Source organism: Diadema setosum, chromosome 11, assembly GCF_964275005.1.
Source record: "Diadema setosum chromosome 11, eeDiaSeto1, whole genome shotgun sequence".
Taxonomy (NCBI): Eukaryota; Metazoa; Echinodermata; class Echinoidea; order Diadematoida; family Diadematidae; genus Diadema; species Diadema setosum.
The window spans coordinates 22,607,990-22,635,584 of record NC_092695.1 but is presented as its reverse complement, the minus strand read 5'-3'; the positions used below and the strand labels follow the sequence as shown (position 1 = coordinate 22,635,584).

At 37.2% G+C, this 27,595-nt stretch overlaps 1 protein-coding gene across 2 annotated transcripts in view; it reads left to right on the top strand.

Moving 5' to 3' along the window:
* LOC140234681 (RING finger protein 150-like) overlaps positions 1-27,199 on the top strand; it is a 59,827-nt gene extending 32,628 nt beyond the window's left edge. For both annotated transcript variants that reach the window (XM_072314715.1, XM_072314716.1), the window contains exons 5-8: positions 9,066-9,145; positions 15,025-15,121; positions 24,552-24,798; positions 27,058-27,199. In XM_072314715.1, coding sequence (XP_072170816.1) covers positions 9,066-9,145; positions 15,025-15,121; positions 24,552-24,798; positions 27,058-27,185 — 552 coding nt within the window. In that variant the 3' untranslated portion in view covers positions 27,186-27,199. The remainder of the gene's footprint in view (positions 1-9,065; positions 9,146-15,024; positions 15,122-24,551; positions 24,799-27,057) is intronic.
* Positions 27,200-27,595: the final 396 nt, after the last annotated feature.

Here is a 27,595-nt window from a genome sequence, read left to right as displayed (position 1 = left end):
CACAGAGAATCATTCTAACCCTCCGTTGCACAAAGAATCATTCTCAGGGGATACTGTAAACGTGGTCGGTTTTTCCCTGATGCACCGTCGACACAAGCTTTTACCCTCCACTGGTGTTATTCGTAGTACTTCATAGAAAATCTCTGGTTATGTTGTTACCTACGTATGTAGGCTGTATGAAAAAAAGAGAAGAAAAAAATAAACAAACTGGTTGAGGGATATTTTGTTGTGTCATGTTTGTGTGTGCATGTATGTGTGTTTACGTATGTGTGTGTGTGTATGTGTGTGTGTGTAAATGAATATGCAAGTGTGTACATTGTGTGTAAATGTTTGTATTTGTTTGCATGTACAAGTGTGTGCATATGAGTGAGAGAGGGTGTGGGAGAGAGTGAGAGACTATATGACTGAGAGAGAGAGAATGTGTGTTTGTGATTTATTGTGTTGTTTTGTGAGTCTGCTGGCACAAATTTCAAATTCATGGAAAGAAGTTTATTTTGTTGTTTGTTTGTAAGAAATGATGGATAGCATTGCCAGTGCTTGATGTTTGATTCATGTTATTGTTAAATGATTTATCTACATCCGTTTGTGGTTTTCACTTCCTTATCAAACATCTGGACTTCACAGAATTTTTTACTGAATCTATGTTATTTCTATTAATTTCCAAAGGTTTCTTCATATTGCTTCCTCATCCCCTTCATCTTTCCTAAGTCTCTTTACAGCACAAGGACGGAAATTCAATATTATCCATTATGTAAAACCTGGGCACGAACTTTGGCCCCCCAAATAGTTCCTAGACCACAGACTGTCAGTCAGTTACTAGAAATACATGGTCGACTGAAAGCCAGAAGGGTATTAAAATCACAATTGGGGGGGGGGGGGGGATATTCAGTTATTGGTATCAAGTTGTGGAGCTAGATTTCCTGTACATTATGGTGTTAATTGATTTTAGATTATTTTCATTTTCAGTAAAATGTTCAAAAATTAAAACCACAAGGGCACTATTTTATGCGATATTTTGAGCAGTGCTTATAAATCTACCCACTTTTGATTAAACTTTTTTAGCTCATGAAAATCGTGTTACGACCAAAATCACTCTGAGAATGATCGCACAAAAGAAACAATCAACTAATGTTCAGGCGGTTTATTAACAGTGATATTGTGGGTACAGACTCGTAATCAGTTTTCACATCAGTACAACAATGATCAATAGAAACAATTACAAATCGGTAATAGAATCACTTACATATTATGTTATCAAGTAGTCCTTTGAAAATGTTCAGATACGATGTTCGATGCACCGATGAATGATCCTTGACGCACCGATGAATGATTCCTCCGACGTAACTCCAAAGGCACAGATTGCATTAATCCACAGTATAAATCCGGGGTAAAATCCACGATAGATGTCCACAGCAAAACGTGTAGAATCCAAACGTTATGACGACCACGTCCAGTTGCGGCGTTGAATGATGATTCACTTTATAATGTCCAACGAGGAATCCAGCCCGTCACAGCTTTGCCGTAATAATGTCCGTTGACACTAAAATATGGAGTTTATCTCCAATGTAGGCAAATTAATTCTCTGCAGGCAAAATGTCTCCCAGGCCTTATCTCCACAAACACAGTTTGTCTAGCAGGTCAGCAGGTAACCCAGGACTGACTATAACAAGTCGCTTCAGAGCCAGAAGTGACGTAACTCTCAGAGCAGAGGTGTTGGGTACTCTGCCTACCTCAGAATTTCTCCTGCTTATATACTATCCATTCACCCCTTTCTACTACATTCTGTAATTTTCTCCAACCTGGGGCCACATACCTGAACATACTAGCAAGTCCAAATTCCAGGAATCCTGGATGACTCACTGCCTAATATGTGCATAACATCATTGCCAAAATTAACTACCAATCACATTGGGTTACAAGGGCAGTGCCTCACTCAGCCAGCACTTCCTAGAATTTTCTGGAATGGGTTAAATCATTCTAGATTGAGTGAGCTATAATGTATTTCCTGTCACATGCATACATGTACTGTAGCTACATTGTATACCACGTAGAAAATTCTCCACTGATCTGGTCAGCCTGTATGTACTATATCTATATCATATAGAATGTTCTCCATTATTCTGGTCTACCTGTATACATACAATGTACACATTAAAACAACCATGCATACAGCCTTGATACATTAAACATGTACATAACTACTTGTGTATACATTTGTGACAATCGATTGTTTCATTTTTACTTGTGCTCAAATCTTAAAATGCGATAATGCCCTTCTGGTTTTCAACTGATCTAGGCCTACTTGATGTAATTAAAATACACAATACACAACCATGATGAAAAAAAAAAAAAAACAGTAGTAAGAGGGAATCGGAGATAATGACATTTTTCCCACCTTTTCTGAATAGGCCCCATGGGCCCAATACTTCAAAGAGGGAAATACCCATTACATATCCTGTAACTGGCATGCATTTATGATATTTAGTGTGTTTGTTTTTCTTTTTGAGACATGAGATTGTAGTCACAAAATGGAAAAGTATTCTTTTTTATTTGATTTCTGTTATTGAAATGAAAAATATTTATTTTTTTAATACTTGACTTAGCATGGCTTTATTTTCCATTCCAGAACCCAAATATTTTTTTTTGGCCTTCAAAAATATGTTTGTTTGTTTGTTTGTTTGTTTGTTTGTTTTTTTTTTTTGGGGGGGTGTTTGTTTTTGTTTTTGACTGCAAAGGCTGGCAGCTCTGCCATTTGCATCACTTGCCCCACACTGAGGTTTCAGCTGCCCTAGGCAAGTGGGCAAGTTGATTTGTGACAGCCTCAGTAGGTGTAAAAGCAGTTATTTCGCAAGGGTTTAATTTTCGTGAATCACTGTTGGGCTGCTAATCTATAAACGCAAGAAAATATCGCCACATGATTTTATTTTTGTGCACTCTTGTTGTTTAATAAGTAGGCCTACATTTAAAGTAAAGTGGCTGAGTGAATGGACGGGTATGAGTGCACTTATGATAGCCTATACAGGTATTTGTCAAATCACAAAAATATCTGTATGCGAAAATAACAGCTTTTACAGTGGTGGAAGGTGGATTGTGTTATTTGCTTTTTTTTTTTCATTTGTCTGAAATTGAGTACATACAAAGAATTATCTTCTGAGACTTGGTCTTGAATTTCATACAATGTACCATCGTACCATGTATACGCGACACATTCAGCCTTCTGATTTGAATTAATACACACTCGGGTTATGGACACCAACAAACAGTACAACACACATTTACATGTGTGAACATGTAGGTTCCTATACATATCAATTTATATCTGAATTGCTGTACAGTACAGCTGCAAAATGCATTGCTGAATTGCCATGCACATATCCATGCTCGCAAAATGACCCTGACAACCTGCCCCATGCATTCCATGTACCCCTATCACACTGGGCAGCAGGATCAGCGGGAGCACCCCTTGAACCTCTGTGATGTGGAATCTCCTTTGCCGCAAATTCCTTTTGAAACACCAATACAAACACTAGTGAAAATTGTGGGCAAATGTTGCCCTCCTCATTCTATTGGGTAAAAAATGGCCCAAAAGTCCAATGCCCTAGGTATTCATTAGAAAACTGGTCTAAAAATCTGCCGCTTAACCCATATCTGCTGGCTGCGTAATGCCGTCTATAAGCTCTTGTGCCGTAGGCTATTTCACGCTTGTTTACTCAACTGTGCTCTCTCAATTTCATATTGATGTCATTGACACTTAATGAGAAGAAAAGTATGGAAAACTAAATATCAATTGAAAGAGAAAATGATGCTCTTTAATGTAAGAAACAGCTCAGAGTCCTATGATTAATGATATAATGTCACATAATATATTGACATATGAAATATATCAAATATGAAGAAATATTTAATGGAAACTGATACATGCTGTGGACTAGTGGGGTCTAAATCAATCCTGTGGATGGGACTACAGTAGAGTATGTACGCGTATGACATATAGTTTGATCTCGTATAGATGTGGAACTATTCTGTGAGCTGTAAACGTTAAAAATGAACACTCGACTTTATACTCGTACTTCTCTCTGCTGCTGCCAAGCCCTTGCCGATGGGATGGTGCAGTACAGAACTAGCCGATATGTTCCTTATTCATGCTCTTAATTTGCATGGCTTTCGTGTTTCAGTATGAGAAAGGTAGGCGGCAAAACATTGCCATCAATAACGAGCAGCAATGTCTCTAGTTTATCCACCTGGATTTCAGCAAGCAAACCGGTGGGTTAAATCAGTGTGAAAGGGGCCAGTGCTCACTCCATGGAAGGGGATGCCTCGTTGAGGGGATGACATCATCCTCCTCGGCACTCGCTGTCAAAATCCGCTCCGGTTTCCCGAACGGAGGCTCGTCAGCCCTTCTTCCAAGAAGCAAGGGTTAATGTTCTTCCCTGGTTCTTTTCAATGTGATCATTTGAGCAAAGCACAACAATTTTGTGCATGGCCATTACGACTTGACTTAATGGTATGTTGCCATGGCATTTTGATGGCAGAGCCCGGGGATCTTTGGCCTGTTTTTTTTTTTTCTGTGTATATCTTGTAGCTTTCTCAAGTAAGTACTGCCACAAGCGAGTATGTAGGCAGAGTCTGTAAAGAGAGGGAGACACACATTAATTCATGAAAGTTTTTACTGATCATTCTGGAGTTAAAAATGGTTGAGAATATTAAGTTCTTGTTCATCTTGTTTCTACCTCATGAAGACACTGTGTGTGTGTGTGTGTGTGTGTGTGTGTGTGTGTGTGTGTATACCACAGTTTTATTGTGCTTATCCTGTTATAGACTGCTAAAAATAAACTCATTTGATACCATTTTGAGCTGATGAGCTTCACAAACCTAGCTTTCACACGTACTGAGAGTGCTCTATTTGAAACATGATTGTAATGATACATCACTACGATTCAAATTAAGCATTCTTGCGGGTGTAAATTCAAACTGGAATCGTGGAGGGTGATTTGAATTCGGTAATTCCAATTATGTTTCAACTGTTGGTCCAGAGGTGTTTTCCGATCACGTTTTGCCAGAATTAGGCAGCAAAATGACAGTGTGAATGTAATTGAACTCCAGTTGTGTTTTTGGGGGTGGATATTACAATGACCTTCCAACCACTTCCACAGAAAGATCGCACTCCTCGAATACTCGCACTGCAGTCAAAGTGTTCGCTACTAAGGGCTCAAGAGTGATTGATAGGAACTTGGAAAAAAAAGCCGGACCTCCCCTCCTCGCTCTGAAATTCAAAACCGCAGAATCTGTGAAGCCTTCCTCGGTCATGTGAATGAACGATGATTCGAATCTTAATTTCAGTCGTGTTTGAAAGTCAGCATTCAAATGCAGCACTCTTGGTACGTGTGAAAGCAAGGTGAGTTGGTGATGTGTTTCTAGCAGGAAGATATTAAGATAGCCAATGCATCACACAAACATTGACACATGAGCAAGCACAAAAAGTGAGAGAGAGAGAGAGAGATTGGGAGAGAGACTCATGAGGGGGAGAGAGGGAAGAAGAGTAGGGTAGGCTAGAGATGAAACGCCCATCATTATAAAGATGCATACCTTTCATTTAAAAGTGAGCCAGCCATGTTTGGCAAATGTCAAGGGATACTTTGCACATTTCTGCTGAAGGCGGCTCTTGTCCTGCAAGTCAGATGCGCATTGATTTGCTTGGGTGTGGACACTCCGCTGCCGAGTGATCTTCATAAAGCCATTTCCATGGCAACAGCAGCATATGATGACTAATGCTTCTACAAGGATTCAAATTTTCTCTCCATATCTCCTTCATTCTTTTTTTCTTAAATAGGCAATGGGTTTGGGTTGCCATAGCAACATCCACATTGAGATAACATCCTTGAGTTGACCATTGCAGAAATCATCACTCATCATACATTGCATATCAGGCATAGTAACAATGCTTGGAGCAGTCACTAAGTTGAGACATGCACACCATTGGCTACTTGATGGTCAATAGACTGTCATTTGTTTGTAATTAGAGGGTGAAGTAAATAGCAAGGGTAATTACCCTGTATTCCGCAACAGTTGCCAGCAAAGTAAATTGCATGGAAATTGGTCACATTGCTGAGATTGCTAGAAGTATAGAGTGTCTTTGGTGCTTAAAGGGATCGTATAGTTTTGGTTGAGACCTAACTTCTCTTTTCTAACAGTTTGTGGGGAGATAATGAAAAACTTCTTATGAAATATGAAACAGCATGTAATTCCAAGAGGAATTCAATGTTTATTTGATGAAAATTGGTTTTTGAATGGCTGAGTTATGCAAAAAAGAGCGATCATAATAAAAGGTGAGACTCACCTTTTATTACAATCGCTTTGTTTTACTTTGTTTTTGGATATCTCAGCCACTTCAAAACCGATTTTCATCAAACAAATTTTGCAGTCCTCTTAGGATAGTATGCTCTGCCACAATTCATAAGTGGTTTCTCAGTATCTCACAAAAAAAAAGTTAAAAGCCCAATCCTCATCTCCACCAATACTATACTATCCCTTCAACTTAAAGGATGTGAGGTGGCGCTACACAACACGTTACCCCGGGGTACTACGGTACCCCCCGGGGTAACGCCTGATGCATCCCATGCTAAAAATGTTTCACCATCTTCATGAGACATGCTCTTGTTTTACAGAAATATTTCTTGCCCCATGACAGAAAGCAATAAAGTTATACCGTGATCATTTTGAAAGCAAGATGTTATGATTGTACAAATGGTTTTCTGCGAATCATGGAGTAGATAAACCTGTCGTAATGTAGCAATGTGTGTGTTGTGTGTACAACTCTGTTCAGGCTACATATTGATGGATCTGGGCCCTGTTTTATCAAAAGATAAAATCGATTTTAAATTTCCTTAACACACAGGCTGCCATAGACTTACAGTTGAAATCAACTATATAATCAATTTTAACTCTTCATAAAACAGAGCCCTGGTAATTGTGTGAAAAGTATTAATCATTTTAGATCTTATGTGTGAACACTGGGCAGTCAGCTTAACTTGCTGATTTGATATGAAATTAATACAGTACCGGTACATTATCTTTTTTATGCCTCCGCCACGAAGTGGTGTCGGAGGCATTATGTTTTCGGGTTGTCAGTCCGTCCGTCCTTCCGTCCGTCCGTAATGAATTTTGTGGACAGGGTAACTATCTAAACCTTTTGAGGTATCCTAATGAAACTTGGCATGTATGTGTATTAGGGGGGTGAAGTTGTGCCTATCAACTTTTGGGTGCACATGCTCAAGGTCAAAGGTCAAAAGGTCAAGGTCAAATACATAAAATTTCTCTATTTCCATCATATCTATGCAATGCCTGAAGATATTTTCTTGAAACTTTGTGTATGCATGTATTACCCAATTTAGATTCTCTGGTGGAAGTTTGGGTCATGAGGTCAAAGGTCAAAGGTCAAAAGGTCAAGTAGAAATATTAAAACTTCACCTTTTTTTCTCTGTACCTTGGAAATTGTTCAAGGTTTCTTCATGGAACATAGTATATATACATGTACTGACTGGCAGTGATTATCTAGTGAATTTAGGGTTCATGGGGTCAAAGGTCAGGGGTCAAAGGTCAAGGGCAACACTTCAAAATTTTACTATTTCCCTCATGTTTATGCAATGCCAGCAGGATTATTTTTTGTAACACTTGGTGTATGCATGTATAACCTAATAGAGATTCTCTGGAAAGTTTTTTTTTCTTTTGTTTTTGCCTCAAAGGTCAAAAGGTCAAAGATCAAGTGAAAGTGCTGAACTAAGTTTTTCCTCCATATCTCGGAAGTGGCTCAAGTTATCTTGAAATGTACTACATATTTATGCATGTTCTGCCTGACAGTGATTATCTTATGAATCTTAGGGTCAAAAGCCAGATGAAAATGGTAACAATTTACTATTCAATACAGAAATTGCACTTTTTCTCCATACCATGAAAATTACTCAATGCATAAACGTATGAATGGGTCAAAGTCAAGTTAAAGTCCTTAAATCCCAAATACATGCTCTCCTATTCATCCAATTAAACCTAGGTCAAGGAAGGTGAACATTCAACACATTTGTGACAAACTTGTCATTTTAATATTTTGCCAGTTTTGTGAAAATGTAATCACACATTGTCCACATCTACTATCTAGACCTATTAGGAGAATCATGCATCATTGCGGAGGCATACCAGTCGCCATAGCGACATTTCTAGTTGAAAACATGGATTCAAGCAAAGGATGAATTTGGAGAACATGCTGTAGGAAGTTTTGCTTGGGTTTTTTTTTTTTTTTTGTGTGTGGGTCAGTGCTAATTTTCTTTTTAGGTGTATGCTTATTGCCTTCCTAGTAACTGCTTAAAAGGGACTCTTGTATGCATCTTTCGTTTGATTTTGTTTTGTTTGCCTTGTTTTGTAGAGGATAAAAGATCTGTGCAAAGTTCATGCAGGTCCATCTTTTGAGGTTGCCCAATACTTGATGATAATGGTAGATCCCATGCAATGGCATTTAGCATTATCCAGTTGCGGTCTTGTGAGCAAAATGTGCAATTACGATGCAGCTTCATAAATGTTAATACTTTATTGCAAGGCTGAATGGCGTACTTGCATCTTGTCCATTTTGATGATGTGGGTAATGTGTGTACTACGTTTTGTTTGATGCTCGGCAGTTTGCTGTGCCGTGTATTCAACCGTGTGTGTGTGTATAGTGTGTTTGTTTGTTAGTTTCTAAAATTTGTAGTTGTGCCTTGACATGAAATTCATCGAAATTCAGTACCAGCACTGTGGCCGTTCTGCAAACGTGGCCAGTTGATACAGTTCCCTGTGGTGACGACATTCTGGAAATTACTCCCGTCGTTAACAATGCCGACGGAGATCAATTCTCGTTATTTCAGTGCGATGTCAGTGTTGACGTCAGCGATATGATTAGGCCTCGCTGTCAGTCTGGGGGAGTTTGCTCAAACCCACCTGTGGAGAAAGTACATTGTCAGCACGTTGTTAAGTCACTATAATGTCCTCATTTATTACCTCTTGGTTCCTCTATTGCCCTCTCTTTTGTCTTCCTACAGGAAATAGTTGAAATGGAAGCTTGTCCCGTGTGTTTAGACATCTACAAAACCAACGATATTCTCAGGGTACTGCCATGCATGTAAGTATTACTGACAACACTTTGTATTTTTAAAAGACTTAATTTGCACGTGTCGGCTTGTTCTTTTATTTGAGCTATAGCAACAGGTGGTATTGTTGTTGTTATTATTGTTGTTATTATTATTGTTATTATAATTATTGTTATTATTGTTATTGTTATTATCATTGTTATTGTTATTGTTATTGTTATTATCATTATTATTATTATTATCATTGTGTGTGCCTTTTTGGGGGTATTTACTTTTGTTGTACAAGCCCTCAATGACTGGTTAACTGACACTACAATGTTTGTTTGTTTTTTTAGGTGATCCGAGTATCCTCTCGGATCACCTTCTGTATCTGTACTGATTCTTTATTCTTCTTCTTTGTTTGTTTCTTTATTTCTCCCCAAAAGTTGTGCAGAGGTTAGCTCAGAAAGTCCCCTGCCTATCACTTTCAAAATTATACCATGTATGCATCATGTCCTAAAGACAACAAATCTAATGCATCATTGTGATCAGTTGACCGTGACGTCACTATGACGTCATTATATGAAAACACATTCTCTATCATATCTCATTACTGGAATGCAATTTTTCAATGAAATTTACGTCACATATATTTCAAGTTATGTGCATTCTACTCATATTCTCAAAATCCATCTCTACCCTTAAAACGTGCGCGTACGCGCGCGTTGAAATATTTGTATACTCCAATCGAGCTCAAAACTTTTTTGCACACGTTTCAGACCATTTAGAGCATTTTTTGAAAAATTGAAAAAATTGGACGGACGCGTACGCGCGCGCACATATGTGCACGCACAGCTCATATGCAATAGAAATTTCCCGTTTTTTCACTTCGATCGGATACCTGAAAAGTCAAGGAATATTTCTACCAAGTTTCAAGTCAATCCGACTCAATATGACGTCATAAGGGCCCGTCAAAGTTGAAATTCCGCGCGCGCGTCAATGGCGATATACAGTGCAACTATGCCAAAAAACCGCCAATTTTGAATCCGATTTTACTCGTCAGGATGGACGGTGACCCCCTATTTTCTTTACATATTCTGAAAGCTGATGAGTTGTACATGTCATTTCATGGGTTGGCGATGCTGAAAAAATGATTAAAAGATATCAAATATCTTAATAAAGTAAAAAAAGTAAATTTTCAAAATGACGTCATCAAAATTCAAGTTCACTCGAGCGTATTTCACTTATCCTTTGCCGATTTTCACACAAATTTCAGTATGTTGTAGCTTATTAAATGCTCTTTCATTAATATAATAACAGCATTTTGATTGGATGACGGCATCACCTCGTAAAAATGGATTGAAAGTAATCTTGTCAAATTTGACCAGTTTACGTGTTATCTCTATGGGAGTGCAGTTTTTCTGGAAATTGAAATTGACATGACTATCTTTCTCCAGCACTAGCTCACTTATGCTTCGGTAAATTTCTTCCAAATTTTAATATGTTGTAGCTGAGACTTTGGGCTATCGTAAATGTGCCCTTCGTTTTTTCATACGACGTCGGCATCACGTCCAAAAACTTGGTTGAAATTCAAGCTTATCTTCGATGTATTGAAATATTTCTTTCTTTCTGCAACTTTCTTTGCAATAACTCAAGAAAGACAGCCCCTATCACCACCATATTTTGCACATGTTTAGTTCATGTTACGTACATTATTTCATGAAATAACAACTACTTGATCGGACACCATCTTGGGTATGTAAATTAGGGTCAAAGGTCATAAATATTTCATCCTGTATCTTAGTAAATACATGTCCTATCTTTCCCATATTTTGCACACGTAAAGACCATGTTACAAGAATCATTTCACAAAGTAACGACTTTTTGCTCAGATGCCATCTTGTCTGTGCAAAGTGGGGTGAAAGGTCATATGTACTTCTTCCTGTATCTTCGTTATTACGTGTTATCTCTATGGGAGGGAATTTTTCTAGATATGAAAATTGACATGATTGTCTTTATCGACGACTAGCTCACTTACCCTTCGGTGAATTTCTCCCAGATTTTAATATGTTGTAGCTTAGACTTTGCGCTATCGTTATGTGCCCTTTGTGTTTTCATACAATGTTGGAATCACGTGAAAAATCTTGGTTAAAATTAAAGCTTATCTTCGATGTATTCAGATATTTCTTTCTTTCTGCAACTTTTCTGGCAATAACTCAAGAAAAACACACCCTATCACCCCCATATTTTGCACATGTTTAGTTTATGTCACGTACATTATTTCATGCAATAACAACTACTTGATTGGACAATATCTTGGGTATGTAAATAAGGGTCAAAGGTCACAAATGTTGCATTTTGTATCTTGTTAGGTGATCCGAGTATCCTCTCGGATCACCTTCTGTATCTGTACTGATTCTTTCTTCTTTGTTTCTTTATTTCTCCTCAAAAGTTGTGCAGAAGTTAGCTCAGAAAGTCCTCTGCCTATCAATTTCAAAATCATACCATGTATGTATCATGTCACAAAGATGACAGATCTAATGTATCAGAGTGATCAGTCGACCGTGACGTCACGATGACGTCATTATATGAAAACACATTTTCATTCATATCTCATTAATGGAATGGAAATTTTCAATGAAATTTACGTCACATATATTTCAAGTCAAGTGCATTCTACTCATATTATCAAAATTAATATTTATTATTAAAACGTGCGCGTACGCGCGCGTTGAAATATTTGTATGCTCCAATCGAGCTTAAAATATTTTTGCACACGTTTCAGACCATTTGGAGCATTTTTTGAAAAATTGAAAAAATCGGACGGACGCGTACGCGCGCGCACATATACGCACGCACAGCTCAAATGCAATAGAAATTTCACGTTTTTTCACTTTGATCGGATGTCTGACATGTCAAGGAATATTTCTACCAAGTTTCAAGTCAATCCGATTCAATATGACGTCATACCGGCCCGTCAAAGTTGAAATTCCGCGCGCGCGTCAATGGCGATATACAGTGCGACTATGCCAAAAAACCGCCAATTTTAAATCCGATTTTACTCGTCAGGATGGACGGTGACCCCCCATTTTCTTTACATATTTTGAAAGCTGATGAGTTGTACATGTCATTTCATGGGTTGGCGATGCTGAAAAAATGATTAAAAGATATCAAATTTTTTAATAAAATAAAAATGTAAATTTTCAAAATGACGTCATCAAATTTCAAGTTTACTCGAGCGTATCTCTCTTATCCTTTGCCTATTTTCACCCAAATTGCAGTATGTTGTAGCTTATTAAATGATCTTTCATAAATGTAATAACACAATTTTGATTAGATGATGGCATCACCTCGTAAAAATGGATTGAAAGTAACCTTGTCAAATTTGACCAGTTTACGTGTTATCTCTATGGGAGTGCAGTTTTTCTGGAAATGAAAATTGACATGACTATCTTTATCGAGCACTAGCTCACTTATGCTTCGGTAAATTTCTCCCAGATTTTACTATGTTGTAGCTGAGACTTTGGGCTATCTTGTGTGTGCCCTTCGTTTTTTCATGCGATGTCGGGATCACGTCCAAAAACTTGTTTGAAATTAAAGCTTATCTTCGATGTATTGGAATATTTCTTTCTTTCTGCAACTTTCTTTGCAATAACTCAAGAAAAACATACCCTATCACCACCATAATTTGCAAATGTTTAGTTCATGTCACGTACATTATTTCATGAAATAACAACTACTTGATCAGACGCCATCTTGGGTATGTAAATTAGGGTCAAAGGTCATACATGTTTCATCCTGTATCTTGATGAATACATATCCTATCTTTCCCATATTTTGCACACGTAAAGACCATGTTACAAGAATCATTTCACAAAATAACCACTTTTTGCTCAGATGCCATCTTGTCTGTGCAAAGTGGGGTGAAAGGTCATATGTACTTTTTTCTGTATCTTCGTGATGACGTGTTATCTCTATGGGAGGGAATTTTTCTAGATGTTAATATTGACACGATTGTCTTTATCGAGCACTAGCTCACTTACCCTTTGATGAATTTTTCTCAGATTTTAATATGTTGTAACTCAGACTTTGCGCTATCGTTACGTGCCCTTTGTTTTTTCATATGATGTCGGGATCATGTTAAAACACTTGGTTGAAATTAAAGCTTATCTTCGATGTACTGAGATATTTCTATGTTTCTGCAACTTTCTTTGCAATAACTCAAGAAAAACAGCCCATATCACCCCCATATTTTGCACATGATTAGTTCATGTCACGTACATTATTTCATGAAATAACAACTACTTGATCGGACAACATCTTGGGTATGTAAATTAGGGTCAAAGGTCACAAATGTTTCATCCTGTATCTTGGTGAATACATGTCTTATCTTTCCCATATTTTGCACACGCAAAGATCATGTTACAAGAATCATTTCACAAAATAACCACTTTTTGCTCAGATGTCATCTAGGTTGTGCAAAGTGGGGTCAAAGGTCATATGTACTTGTTGCTGTATCTTCGTTATAGTGTATACAGATTTGGTACCAAAGATGGCAGATATAACTCTCTTTTCTAAATGAGAATCCAAACATCACACGGCCAATGTCTGTGAACACAGATGAAACCTGCATGGTCATGCCTATTGCGATCAGGACTTGAATTATTGATTTAAAAAAAAAAAATCGGATCACCTTAATTTGTCAGTGATGACAAATTACAATCTCTAGTTTTTCCATTTCATTTATAACAAGGTTGTTTATGACAACTAGAACAATTGCCTAGGGCCTACAACCTGTACCTGACATTAACTAATGTATGCAGACTGGATGCCAAGTATTGAAGTCCATTGTGTGTATAGAGGAGGAATGGCATAGCCTGGGACTAGGTCATTAGAAGGAACAGTGTCCAGTTGATTTGAATACATTAGCAAGTTGACCTCATTTCCATGAAATTCAATGAACAGGTGACAAGCGGCAGTTGCATGCCCTGTCTTCAGCAATATGACAGTATGACTGCATCTGCTGTATGCTTGCCATTTGGGACAGAAAATGCCCAATATATTTCATCTCCCTCTCTCTCTCTCTTTTATCCCCAGATGCAGACTCTGAACACTAGTTGTAATTTCATGAATTTAGAAAGGGTTATAATCTCAAGGATTTTAATCGTAAGCTCTTGGTCAGCACTTCTTTTCATGAAGTAGTAGCCACTGGGAGTATTTGTACTGTAGTCAATAGACAGATTCTCATGCATATTCAAGTTATGTTCAAGCTTAATATATACAAGTTGTTCCCGACAACTAAAAAGCCTACCCAAGGCTGGCCTGATATAGCAGCAACTGATTCATACAAACTGGTTGATGGAGTAGCTCGTTTTGGGGGACTTTCAGAGGGAAAATAACTATGAATTCAAAATTGTAATGTAGCAAACTGGCTTATTGGCAGTGCTTAGTGAACTGAGGCTCTAACCTTTAAAAAGCATGCTACTTGTGCATACAAATATAGCAAGACAGTTTATCGTGTTGTTTATACATGTATGTGTGTATGTGTATTTCTTTTGATGTCATCATATTGATATTGTTCATAACAAAAGGTTTGTGTGGAGAGATAAATGAAAAAAAAAATGTATTTTTGTTTTGTTGTGGATGGTTCTGATAACAAAGTTTTCATATCAAATACAGTACAATTTGAATCAATCTTTTCGTATATTTGAATGAAAGCGGAATATGATTGTATGAGATTTTCGTCATCAAAATAGATATAACTGTGATATCTTCAAGAAGTACATGCTACTTTCTTGTATATTTATGCATATTTCTGGCATTTGTTTGTTTTTTTTTACCAAGTTTCATTTGTAAAAGAACATGCTTAACTTTGTCAGGTGACCTCAACAAAAATGGCTGACTGTATCTTCTCCTTCCTCCTCCAACACAGGCACGCATACCACAAATCTTGTGTAGATCAGTGGCTGGTAGAAAACAGGACGTGCCCCATGTGTAAGCTCAACATACTGAAGGCGTTAGGTTTTCAGGTAAGTGTCAGCACCATCCAACCCTCCCTTAGAAAGCCACTTCACTCGGTGGTATTTGTTCCCCTTTTTGTGTGTGTTTTTTTCATGTGTATTGTGTTTTTTTTTTTAGTATGTGTGTGTGTGCGTGTGTGTGTGTGTGTGTGTGTGTATGTTTTGCTTGTTATTATACTGGATGATGATGATGATGATGGTTATTATTATTATTATTATTATTATTATTATTATTATTATTATTATTATTATTATCATTATTATCATTGTTGTTTTCATTGTTGGTATTGTTATTATTATTGTTATTAATTACTATTTTTGTACTAAAACAGGCAAGAATTGTTTTTGTTCCATTGAAATGTCACTCTGCAAAAGGCATGACAATGCACTGGCCTTTAATTCTGTTCACTTTACAATAGTTTGATATTGCTGCACAAAAGCTGTTACATTTGACTCCAGTGTATCATCTAACATGTGAAAAGAGTTGTCTTAATATTTTAGAGGAATGAAGGTGTCTCGCTGTCAACCTCATTTTTGTTTCATACTTACAGGTACCATTTACCTTTGGGAGCAGTGATTTAGAAAATGTTCAAGATATCACTTTTGATGCATATGTGTCACTTGTATCACAGAACATCCTACCATATCAAATTTTTGCAGTAAAGCCTAAAATATGAGGAGATATCACTATTTTTCTCATTAAACCATTACTGTAGACGGTTTAGTCTGGAAACAATTTTATTATAACTATTGTTCACATTTTGTACATCGATTATACTGGTTCAAATTCTTACAGTGGTTGTTTCTATCCTAACTCACATTTTAGAACTATTTTGAAGCACTAATGCTGGGTTTTCGTTTCATCTGCAAATGGTAAATTATGCCTTTAAGCCATATGTAGATTTATCTTTACCAGAGGTATGTGTCATGCGCATGTGTTTGTTGACAAATTTGTACCATTTCTGTTGAATGTGAGGTTTTGTCCAGTGTATACATGGTCCATAGGAATTGCAATAAGTTAATTACTTTGCTATTGTAATTAGATATGCGTGCCAAAATTCAGATGTGTAATTGCTGTTTGTCGCTTGTTTGGTGTATGAATAGGGTTCTACATGAACTGTTTTACAGGTGAAAGTGTCAAGATTGGTAGTTTCAAGCACATACCTATTTTCTCATATCTGAACTTTAATGTAAGAGCATATTTAAATCTTTGATATGCAGTCTTAATTTTGCTGCTTTCTGTGTAGTCATATTCTTTACAAATTAAAAAGAATTGACGGATTTCAGGTAGTTCTTTATTTTGTGGGAGAGTGTAAGGAAATTTTTCTCTCTTCAGCCCTTTCTGAATTACTTATTGTGTCACAGGAAATGATATCAATGTAGATTATTCTATTTAGATTTAATTTGCATTCTGTGGGCATGGTCTTCTGTTTAAATCATTGAAGTCATCACTGCTATGGACATCTATATAATACCTGTTAAAATGTATGCACAAACATGTAAGCATTCACATCAATTTTCCTACATGCTTTGACAGACACACTTATAAATTTGAACTCAGTTAGATATAAATTCTTGCGAGACACAGCAAATATCTTGTGCCCAAATTCAGTTTGAGACCCACATAAGGCCTGTAAGCTTTGAGGCCGGCTCAAAGGATTTCGGCAGTGCGGATCGTTGATGATTAGCAATCGAATCCGTCGATCAGTTGCAAAATTGAAAAGGAACTTATTATTAGCTGACAAAATCCTGGCTAAAGGTCTGTGATTGAGATGTGTGATCTCGTCAATTTGTGACTGAGATGAGGAATGAGATTATAAAGGGGAATACGTATACATTCTTAACTTACTGCCACTCAGCCATTCACACCAGAGAATGCTGATGCAAAAATCGAATATGGTGATACTAATCTTCACTCGCGTAAAAGAATCTTGGAAATACATAATTGGCAATGGCCGCGATGCTATCGATTAGCGAGGGACGGAAAGGAAATCTTGGGTTTAGTGGGCGGATTTGTTGTCGTTTTGTATGATTCCCCCCCCCCCCCCCCCCCTGTGAACCCTGGGTACTTGAACCAATAACTGAAGCATAGGAATTTCCATTAAGTCACATTCTGTACACACAGATGCCAACTTATATGATCTTAAGTATTTTTTTTTTCCTCTTCAAATTTATGTGTTTTTCAATTATTTTGCCTTTTTTATTTTCTTTTTCTTTATAGGCTTAGATTTTTATTTGGCATTTCCAGCATGTGCAAATATGATTTTCCCCCTTCAAAATATGACTTTTTGATTGGCATCACTATTGTTTTTGGATCTGCAGATGTTGGCAACCCTGATACACTGCACACATAGTCATTACATAGACTTCTTATTCACCAGTCAGATTAAAATCTCTGCTATGTTACACTACTTTATCTTTAGATTACAACTGAGAAGTGTGAGCATTATTAACCAAAACGAGTTTTGTACTCAAAACATTATCTGTGAAGTCTGATGTTTGTGTCAGTATTTTTCTTTATTTTCTTCTTTTTTTAATAGTTATAATAGCAATGTATTATTATTATTAATATTATTATTATTATTATTATTGTTGTTGTTGTTGTTATTGTTGTTGTTATTATTATTATTATTATTATTATTATTATTATTATTATTGTTGTTATTATTGTTATTATTATTAAGGAAACATAGAACTACTTTTCTCGGGAAGTTTTCATCTGTACAATGCACATATCTTTGCAACATCACAATGAACAGATATTGCCCCTCCTTCGAGAAGAGCCCAAACACACTGAAGATTTCGATATACATGGGAAAGTTAGAAATGAAATGGAAAAATTTCAACAAAGATGTGAGTGCATGAATATCACTTCATTATCACTCAGTGTCTTCTGTGGGCAGCCATAGCAGTTGCCATGGTTTCACAGGTGAGTAATCACTCGCGGAGAATTCTACCATTCTGTTACGCACGAAATTCATTTCACTTTCTCTCAAAAGGAATACTTTCTCTTTTGTTTCAGCCCCCGTGTAGAAGAAAAGCATTACGTCCAGACAAAGAGTTTGCGAGTCAAAGAAAGTCATTTCCTGTCAACGGAAACTCCCTGTCGTGTGACACCTCAATATGCTTTGGGCAATGGTGTAAAATGACATATTACGCCAGATGAATACGCACATTCAATCATATGACATACTATGTAGGATGTTTTCCCCACTATGATATGATGTGGAAGAACACGTGTAAAGTGTGTATGAACTGATCAAAACTGATCACAAAAGAAATTTAGGGAAAACTGACGCATTGCGTGAAAACTCGAGCAGCAGAGAGGCGTGTTCCCATATCATACCGTCTGATGTCTGACATTTTTAAACAGCTGCGTGGAAGCGCAGAAGCTCTTAAACCTCACACAGACTTTTGGAAGGGAAGCCATCCCGGTGTCCTGCGAAAATCAGATTTTAGGTACCCTCGAATGTGGTAACTGTGGCATCTTATTGCCTTGAGGCATGTCCTTAACTGTTTTTCCCTTTAGAAACCGGGTGTTTTTACTGATTTGTTGTTGGTGTTGGGGGGGGGGGGGGAGGAGGGGGGTTTTGCATTACTAAACTAGATACTACAAATTATTTAGCTAGCGTACACAAGCACATGCATACACTCATGTGCATAATTATACTCTTTTCTGTATGTTTTTCTCTTTTTTTTGAGAGAGAGAGAGGTTTCATTCAAAAAAGAAATTGAATTCCTGAAGAGGAACATACACACTCACATTTTACATGCCAGGCATCTTTGCTGTGTGTTTGTGCACAGTGCCAAGTCCATTTTATAGGAAGTGAGAATTAGAGAGTGTTCTTATCGTACGATCGATCGCTGTTCCCGGCAGTGGCTTTCTGCGACAAGACTGGGCAAGCCCACAGAGGAAATACTAGCTGTCGTGTAATCCATTAATGCGGATAGTATCCCAAACAAAACTGATTTATATGGTAGGATGAGAAGCTCAGATTTAAGCGATCAATATCATTGTCAGCATTAGATTGTGCTTGACAGTATTTTGAATGGGCATAGTCTGGGTGTTTTGTCGTAGAGAGGGAACTAATATCTAGAGAGTGATTTTTATTTTTATTTTTAATGCTGATACTTAAATGTAACACTTGCTTTACGCAGATGTTGTAGATATTGTCTTTCTTCCCTTTATATATGTTTTATTAGATTGTGTGCTCATGATTTAATTTTGTTCCAATTTCAGATTTCTTTCAGCAGATAGAATAAAATCAAACATCCAATAATGAAAAATAAATTGAAATATATGCATATGGAAAGAGAAAAAATGGTGAAATGAAATTTCATTTCATAAAAAATTCTGATATTTGTTGCAACTACATGTTTAATATACAGTGGAATAGGTGCTGATTTTATGATCTCTTAATCTTCCTGATTGTTTGTACGAAGGGAAATGAGTGAAATAGCATTTTTGGTTAATGAGGCAACCACAACCCTTCTTCCCCCCAAGGAAGCTGGGATTGTTGAGTAATTGCAATATTGCAATTATTTTATGTGAAAGGATTTGATCTGTTATTTTCGAATGAAAGAAATTTTTTTAGTACAGATTTGTGCACAGATCAAGAGGTGACTTTTTAGGACGGTTCATCATCCTCTCTTTGGGTTTATTTGTGTCATTGTGACCAGTAGCTCTGATTAGTAAAAATATTTGAAACTTGAAAGAGAATGAAACCCAAGTATAATGTGGGTTAAGTGAATGCAGCAATTTTAGTCACATATGATACTTAAAAACGAGTCAAATTAAATCAAATATGATACTTTAAACAAATCAAATTAAATTGAATATGATACTGAAGTTAAAAGAAAATTCAACATATTGTCACTTTCTAGCATTTAATGAAAGAGAAGTTATCTTCTTTCAGAAAGTAGGGGAAATAGTATCACCCTCACATGTGTCAGTAACAATTTAAGAAAATATGTGCTTGTCATAAAAGAGTAAATTTGTGGAATTCTCTTTTTATTTTCTTTATATTGTTCTATATTTGTGGAATTTTCTTTGTTGAGCTGTTTAAGATTTTTCTGTATTTATTAAAGTGGCATGATCATGGAGCAGATTTCCACTTCGAATATTCTGCATCTATTTCTGAACCCATTTCTTGTGGAGGCAGTCTTTCCCTTGAAATGCCTGAAAGTCGGGCTAGACCGTTACCGGGATGATTGCGGCGAGGTCCAGGGGACGTGCGGTTCTCCACCAGTCTGATACGGCATACCTCTGATTGTGTGCTCATGTGGCCCCAAGACCTGTTTTCACACGTACCCAGAGTGCGTAATTTGAGTCGTGATTCTTGTGATGTATCACTAGAGTCCTGATTCAAATGGCGCATTCTGACCCGTTTGTGTGGAAACTGGAATCGCGGAGGGTGAACCAAATCTTAGTTTGGATTGTAATTCAAATGACAGTCCTGGGCTGTTTTCCAGTGATGATTTTCCAGAATTATGTAATGAAACAGTCATGTGTAAGGATTGACTTCCAGGAGGTGTTTTTTTTTTTTTTTGGGGGGGGGGGGGGGGAGGGAGGGAGGGGGAGCAGGGTGACGGTGACCTTTCAACCACTTATGCAGTAAAATCACGCTCCTTCAATGCTTGCATTGCATGAGCTGCACTGCACATCAAAGATAGAAGAAAAGGTCCCAGTACAAATGTAGTCAAAGCGGGGGCTACTTACTGCCCAAAAGTGATTGTTGGGAACTTGGAAAGATGCCACACCTCCTCTCCTCACTCTGAAATTCAAAACTGCAGAATCCGCAAAGCCTTTCTCAGTTGTGTGATTGGACAATTATTCTAATTCTAACTGTAATCGTAATTGTAAGTCATCGTTACAATTAGGTTTCTCCTCCCGTGTGAAATGGCCCCAGCGACAGCAGACCAGACATCACGTAGAGCCATGTTTATCGGTAGCACAGACAGAGAAAGAGGGGGGGGGGGGTGGGGAGAGATATAAGTTAACTGGGACTGTGTTTGTCAACTGGCTGCGGGGATTTAAAGTAGCGTTGAATTGCCTGATAGGCTGGAAGACAAAACACAGAAATGTAAGCAAGAGAAGTTGTTACAGTGTTATTGAGGACAACATAGCGCAGCCAGCTGATTGGCAGTTTAAAGGGATCGTACAGTTTTGGTTGAGACCTAACTTTAGGTTTCTAACATTTTTTTTTTTTTTTTTTTTTGGTGAGATAATGAGAAATCTTTTATGAAATATGAAAGTACATGTAATTCCAAGAGGAATTCAATGTTTACTTGATGAAAATTGTGTTTGAAATGGCTGAGATATCCAAAACAGAGCGAGCCTAGTAAAAAGTGGGACCTACCTTTTCTTACGATCGCTTTGTTTTTTAATGTTTCAGCTATTCCAAAACCGATTTTCATCAAATAAACTTTGAATTCCTCTAAAAATGGTATGGGCTGTACTTATAACTGGTTTCTTGATATCTCGCAAAAAGTTAAAAGTCCAATTTTCATCTCCACCAAATACAAAACTATCCCTTTAAACTCTTCTTGGGACTTTGCTTCCAAGTTTCATAGAGCAGCATGTGGTCAGGTGATGTCAAAACTCAATTTATACTTTCAGTTGCCAGAATCAGATATCGCAAAGGGAAAAAAATTAAGCTGTGAATTGTGTAAGATCATGGTCATGTGTGTGTTTGTTTGTTTGTTTGTTTTTGTTTTTTGTTCGTTATTCTGTAGATGAGCATGCCATGGCTAAAGATGAATTTGGGGGTGAATGTGATTTTTTTTTTTTTGGTCTATTTATTTTTGTTAAGAAAAGTCAAGGCACTTTCAATAACTTATAATTAATTTATAGGAATGAATTTACTGGGTTGTATCTTTTTTTTTAAAAAGATGTGGAAATGGAGGAATTATGATCTAGCATAAGCAATCTGTATAACTCCTCAAATGCACTTTAAACCCTAATACTATATGACTAGTAGAGTCTGCTATGGCTTAATCAGTTGAATTAAAAAAAAAAGCAACTTAAAAAAAAAAAAACAGCTCAAACACCTGTCCTTAAACGTGTTTACTGGTCATGAAAGGACATTTAAAAACAGTGCGAAGATCGTATCTGTGCTTTGCTGTAACAGTTTTCCCAGTGATAGGAATGCTATTGCTGTCGATGACAAAATGACATAACATTGTAAAACAAGGTGCCTGCTTGTGTCAACAGTAGAAGCCAGATTGGGCAAGCTAGGGTACCATTAAACATGGCATATTGCCAGCTGTGGAGGTTGTGCCACATTTTGTGCTGCGCGATATTAGAGCCAAGATGAAACCTTACAATTATTTTCTTGACAAACTATATACTCTGCACAGAAAAAAAAAATCATACTGTGATTAGTAATGTATCAACAACCAAATTATGAAATATGCATCAAAGTTCACTGCACTCTCATGAGTGTTCAAACGGTATTTGAGTGGAAGATTCTACTTTTTAAACCTTAATCTCTAGAAATGAGAGTTATGTACATCAGAATGAGTGTGTTTCCATGAGCATACAGACAATATTGGAAAGAGATGCACTAGACATTTTCAGAATATTACATGGTGCAGCCATTCTTTTAAAGTGGCATATGTTTCATATAATACAAGGTGGAAAATCTGTTTGCTCAAATGGGTGAAGTTCAAGTTTTATTTGCCACTTAATCTCCCTAAAGTTTATTGAAGAAACAACAAAACCTCATCAGCAGAGAGCTCTCAAGATAAAAAGCACACACTTGTAGTTGACATTGAGATCGTATTTTAATGTCAAGCAGTACCATTTTATGACTATGCAGATCTTATCCCCACATTATTCAAACAATACAGTGTGGATAATTTCAATATAAAAAAAAAAAGGGACGGTTATGTGATTGTGAAACATCAGTGAATTTTCAGTGCGAATGTCTTTGTTGCCAGGAAATTGGGAATACAAAGTCTGGTACATAGAATTTAAGTCCTCGAACTGGAATGAAATCTGTGCTGTGCGGTGTGGGCGTGTTGTAGTTCTAAAGGGAGTCAGTAAAGCTAGTTTTGATGTGGTACTTGCGATCATACAAAGCAAAACACAAAACCAAGCTGTACAACGTATATCCTGAAAGAGTACAAGTCATGCACCATGATAAGGAAGTTACATATGGCCCCTTGTTTGTTTTTGGAGAGGTTGCCGATGAAAGGAAAATGACTGGTGCATGTTTCCATTTAGGCCCTGGATGACAGGAAGATTGCAGTGCAATATTTATGGAATGCTTTTGCTGTTTTGTGTGTGTGTGTGTGTGTGTGTGTTTGTATGTGTGTATGTATATAAATCTAGTGTATCTACACACTTCTTTCATTGCCTGTATGATAGGTAGCAGAAAAGTGCAAAGATTGTCATGTCAGATGCCTCTAGAGGTCTGTAAAAAAAAAAAAGAAGACAATGATAATGATACTGGTGATGTAATAATGATAATTTTGTTCCATGGCCTCAAAGGCATGTAAAAAACAACAACAACAACAACAAAACAAACCATTGCATTCCTTTGTGAGTAGATTTCATGATAAGGATTTTTGACCAAAAGTCAAGTGGTATGTTGAAGGGTAGACAAACCCATTGTACAGAAGTATGAGTCAGATTTCTCAAGTGTGCCCTTTATATTCAGTGTCTGAATATTAAAGACGTGTGATGGACGATACAGTGTACAATGTTTGCATTAGGAATAATGTGCTTGCATACAGCTATCTATGTACATGTACTTCTTTTCGAGCAGTGTGCACTGTGAAGCAGAATTAGCGCAGAACTGATTTAGCACCAATTATGTGGGCCATATTTGTGGTGTCTTAGGTTACTTGTACTCTTTGTGCGTATGCCTAGATGTAAGCTGCAGATGATTATGTGATTGCTACGTAGGTGTGATTAAGTGACCACATTAAATGTGGTCATGCACTATGAACCAATGGTTGTTAACCAAATGATGAATTCACTACCAAACAATCAAGATGTTTTCATTAGGAATGTTAATAGTTGAAAATTGACCATAAAAGATACAATTTACAAGGAGGAATGATGCAAATTCCACAGATGTGGTTTTAGTGATTTGTTGCAAAATATCATGTCAGATGTAATGTTGCTGGGCCTCTCCTACTCTTTTTTGGAATTCATGTAGTATGTTCTTGTCTTGTTGCTGATCAAAAATAAGTACAGAAATATTTTTGTAGAAAGAAACACCTAGTTTGTCCAGTGTATATCCATGTTTTAACCAAAAGTTGATATTTGCCTTCTAAATATGTTTGTTGGTTTGTTTTGGTTTACTCATCGTTAACCACTTTGTATGATCAAAGAAAGGTTGGCAACTTCGCATAACGATTAAAAAGTGAGGGAATATAAAAGAAATAAACCAATGTTGTTGATTTTTCTTTCATTTTCTGCTCATTCTAGATACCTGTGCAAACCACAGAGGAGGCGCATTATATTCTTGAAGTGGGCCAGATTGCCTTTGGGTCTGGGCTAGATGACGCCGCTGAGACGGGCACCGGGCAGCACGTGGAGCCGGTACGCACCCTGCTCAGCAGCAACGGCACGTCGGGCGGTGGCCGCTATGTGCGGATGGTGGCGGTGGAGCACGACCGGCATTCGGACGGCAACGAGTCCGTGGAGAGTCGAAACGGGTCGTCGAGTTCGGAAGGTATTGGAGGATATGTGGATTGTATGAAATAGCTTCAAGAATAAAGCCTATCAGAAGTGCTGAAATTATCCGTGCATACACTATTTACTTACTCACAACTATCCCAATGGTTGGGCACAGAAATATTGAAATCATATTTTTGTTTGATGGTTTAGCAACTACCTCCCTTTCCCCCAGTAGACAACATTGCTCTTTGATAAGGCTATTAGAAGACTGCAAGCATTAGATGTGAATGATACAGCTTACTCAGATGGTTTTCATGCCTGAAAGGGAACTTTGATGAAGATTCTATATAGTGAGGATATCTTTAAGGTGATGACAGTTATGTTCCCATTTGAGAATTGCAATCTTTTTTTCTTTTTTTTTCAAGTTTTCAGTGTTATGTTATTTAGTTATGATATCCACCTATCTGCCTATCCATTCATTCATGCAACTATTGTATATGCTGTTATTTCCATGTATAGATGTTTTAACCAATGAGGAGGTTGTGGACATTTTCATGAGATGTTTTTGTGAATTGAAACCAAGATTATCGTAAGTGTGCTATTACCCTAGCGCATGGCAACATTTTTGCTTGTTGTTAAATTCAAGGTTCAACAGTGATTCGCGAAATTTGCGATAATAAAACCCTTGCGAAAATAACAGCTTGTTCAGTATCTATTCATTATCCATCTAACTGTCTGTTGCTGCATACAGCTATATATTTCACGCACAGACAAACCATATGTAGACACACTGATAACATCATGATTGACAAAACCCAGTTTTCTTCACGCAGTGTATGAAACTCGTTGACAAATAAGGCAATGGCAGTGGAAATTGACCTCTTTGTTCCGGAAGAAAAGAACAAATTCAAATTGTAGAGATAGTTGCACAGATTTCTCATTGTTTCTTTATCTCCTCCCAGGTCTTTTTGGCCTCGCTAGAAGTCTCGTGGTCTATAATATCTGCCCTGTTTTTATTTTTGACCCTTTCATTACTGTTCTCGATTGGAATAAAGTCATGAATATTTCCCCTTGTGATGAGGCAGACTGCAAGGCAGTAGAAATCTCAATATATGTTCAATAAAATCACTGTGGCACTGCCCTTTTTCTTTCAGAGTAGATGAAATTATATTAAAAAAAAAGGAATGACCTTTGTTTTGAGAATTGGGGAATGTAATCCATAGAGACACCCCCCTCAAATTGCGCAAGGCTATATATTTGATCCTTGTCTTTTTCTAGTTTACTTCAGTCTTCACATCCCTTTTCATCTGAATATGACATTGTTGCTTTGCTCTGTACCTACCTTCAGATTCCTTTATGATTGCATAAAATCACAGTGAGCTAGACAAGGGCTTTTCTCATTTGTGTGTCTCTAGACAACAGATACAAAACTTGAGAAAAGCTGGTTTATTCACACAGTGTAGTATACCGACTACAAATGAAATGAACATGCTCACGCTTTGCCAGGATATTAAATATCATGCATCTGATCATGACTACTGTTACAGCTGCTGCTGCTGCTGCTGCTGCTGCTACTACTACTACAACTACTACTACTACTACTACTACTTCTGCTTCTGCTACTACTTCTGCTATTACAACTACTATTACTTCACTGATCATGACTACTGTTACAGCTGCTGATGCTGCTACTGCTCCTGCTGCTGCTGCTGCTGCTACTACTACTACTACTACTACTACTACTACTACTACTACTACTGGTGCTGCTGCTGCTGCTGCTTTTGCTGCTGCCACTACAACTACATGTACTACTACTACTACTACTACTACTACTGCTACTACTACTACTACTACTACTACTACTACTACTACTACTACTACTACTACTACTACTTCCACTACTACTACTACTACTACTACTACTACTGCTACTACTACTACTACTACTACTACTGCTACTGCTACTACTACTTCTACTTCTACTGCTCCTACTAGTACTATTATAAGTGCATTTGGCTTGCATATGAAATGTCCTGCAGCAATATGAGAACAAAAGCAATCATCAGAAAACACATGCAGTTGTGTTCAGCTGAATATTATTTTCATAGTCCTCTGTGTTACAAATGTCAGGCAAGAAGACATAGTATGTATCATTCATACAATGCACATATGCTACAAGAGTATCATAACTCTGGAATAGTTTTTATCAATCTTGACTTGCTATGAAATGTCAGTGCAAGATGCACTATGATCATTTTTTCTTTCTCTTTTTTCTTCCGTCTGTATCCCTTGTGTGTGTTTCTGACCATTGCAGGTATTTTGCCCCCTGTCACCACAACGGTTGAGCTTCATGAGCAAGATGCATCGCGGAACATTCAGGAGCAGGACACTGCACAGAACCCTGCTGAAAATCAAGACTCAAGCCATTTCACATCAGTTTAGCCTGTGCCGTCCTTGGGAGAAGAAAAAAAAGAAAAGAAAACGAATGTGTTTTTTTTTTCTTTTTTAATGCCAAGTTATTTAGTGATGTAAATGTCCCCCCCCCCCCACAGTATTGTAAGAAAAAAAGTGAAAATAAAAACAAGTACAGGGTGATGTAGCAATTTATGTAAGAACAGAATGAGCAGAAGTTATGAATATTGCTTTGCTTTGACCACTTTCCTGAAATAGTACTTACATAATCCTGCATATTCTCCTGTATCCTTTTATAAGTAAAAAAAACGTTGATATCAATTTTTTTTTGCTCCTGTGTATTTTTTTAATGTATTTTTTCTAGAATATAGAATATTAAGTCAATTTACTTGACAAGATACATTTGTATGAGCAGAAAAAGAGAGCATCATGTTTAGTTG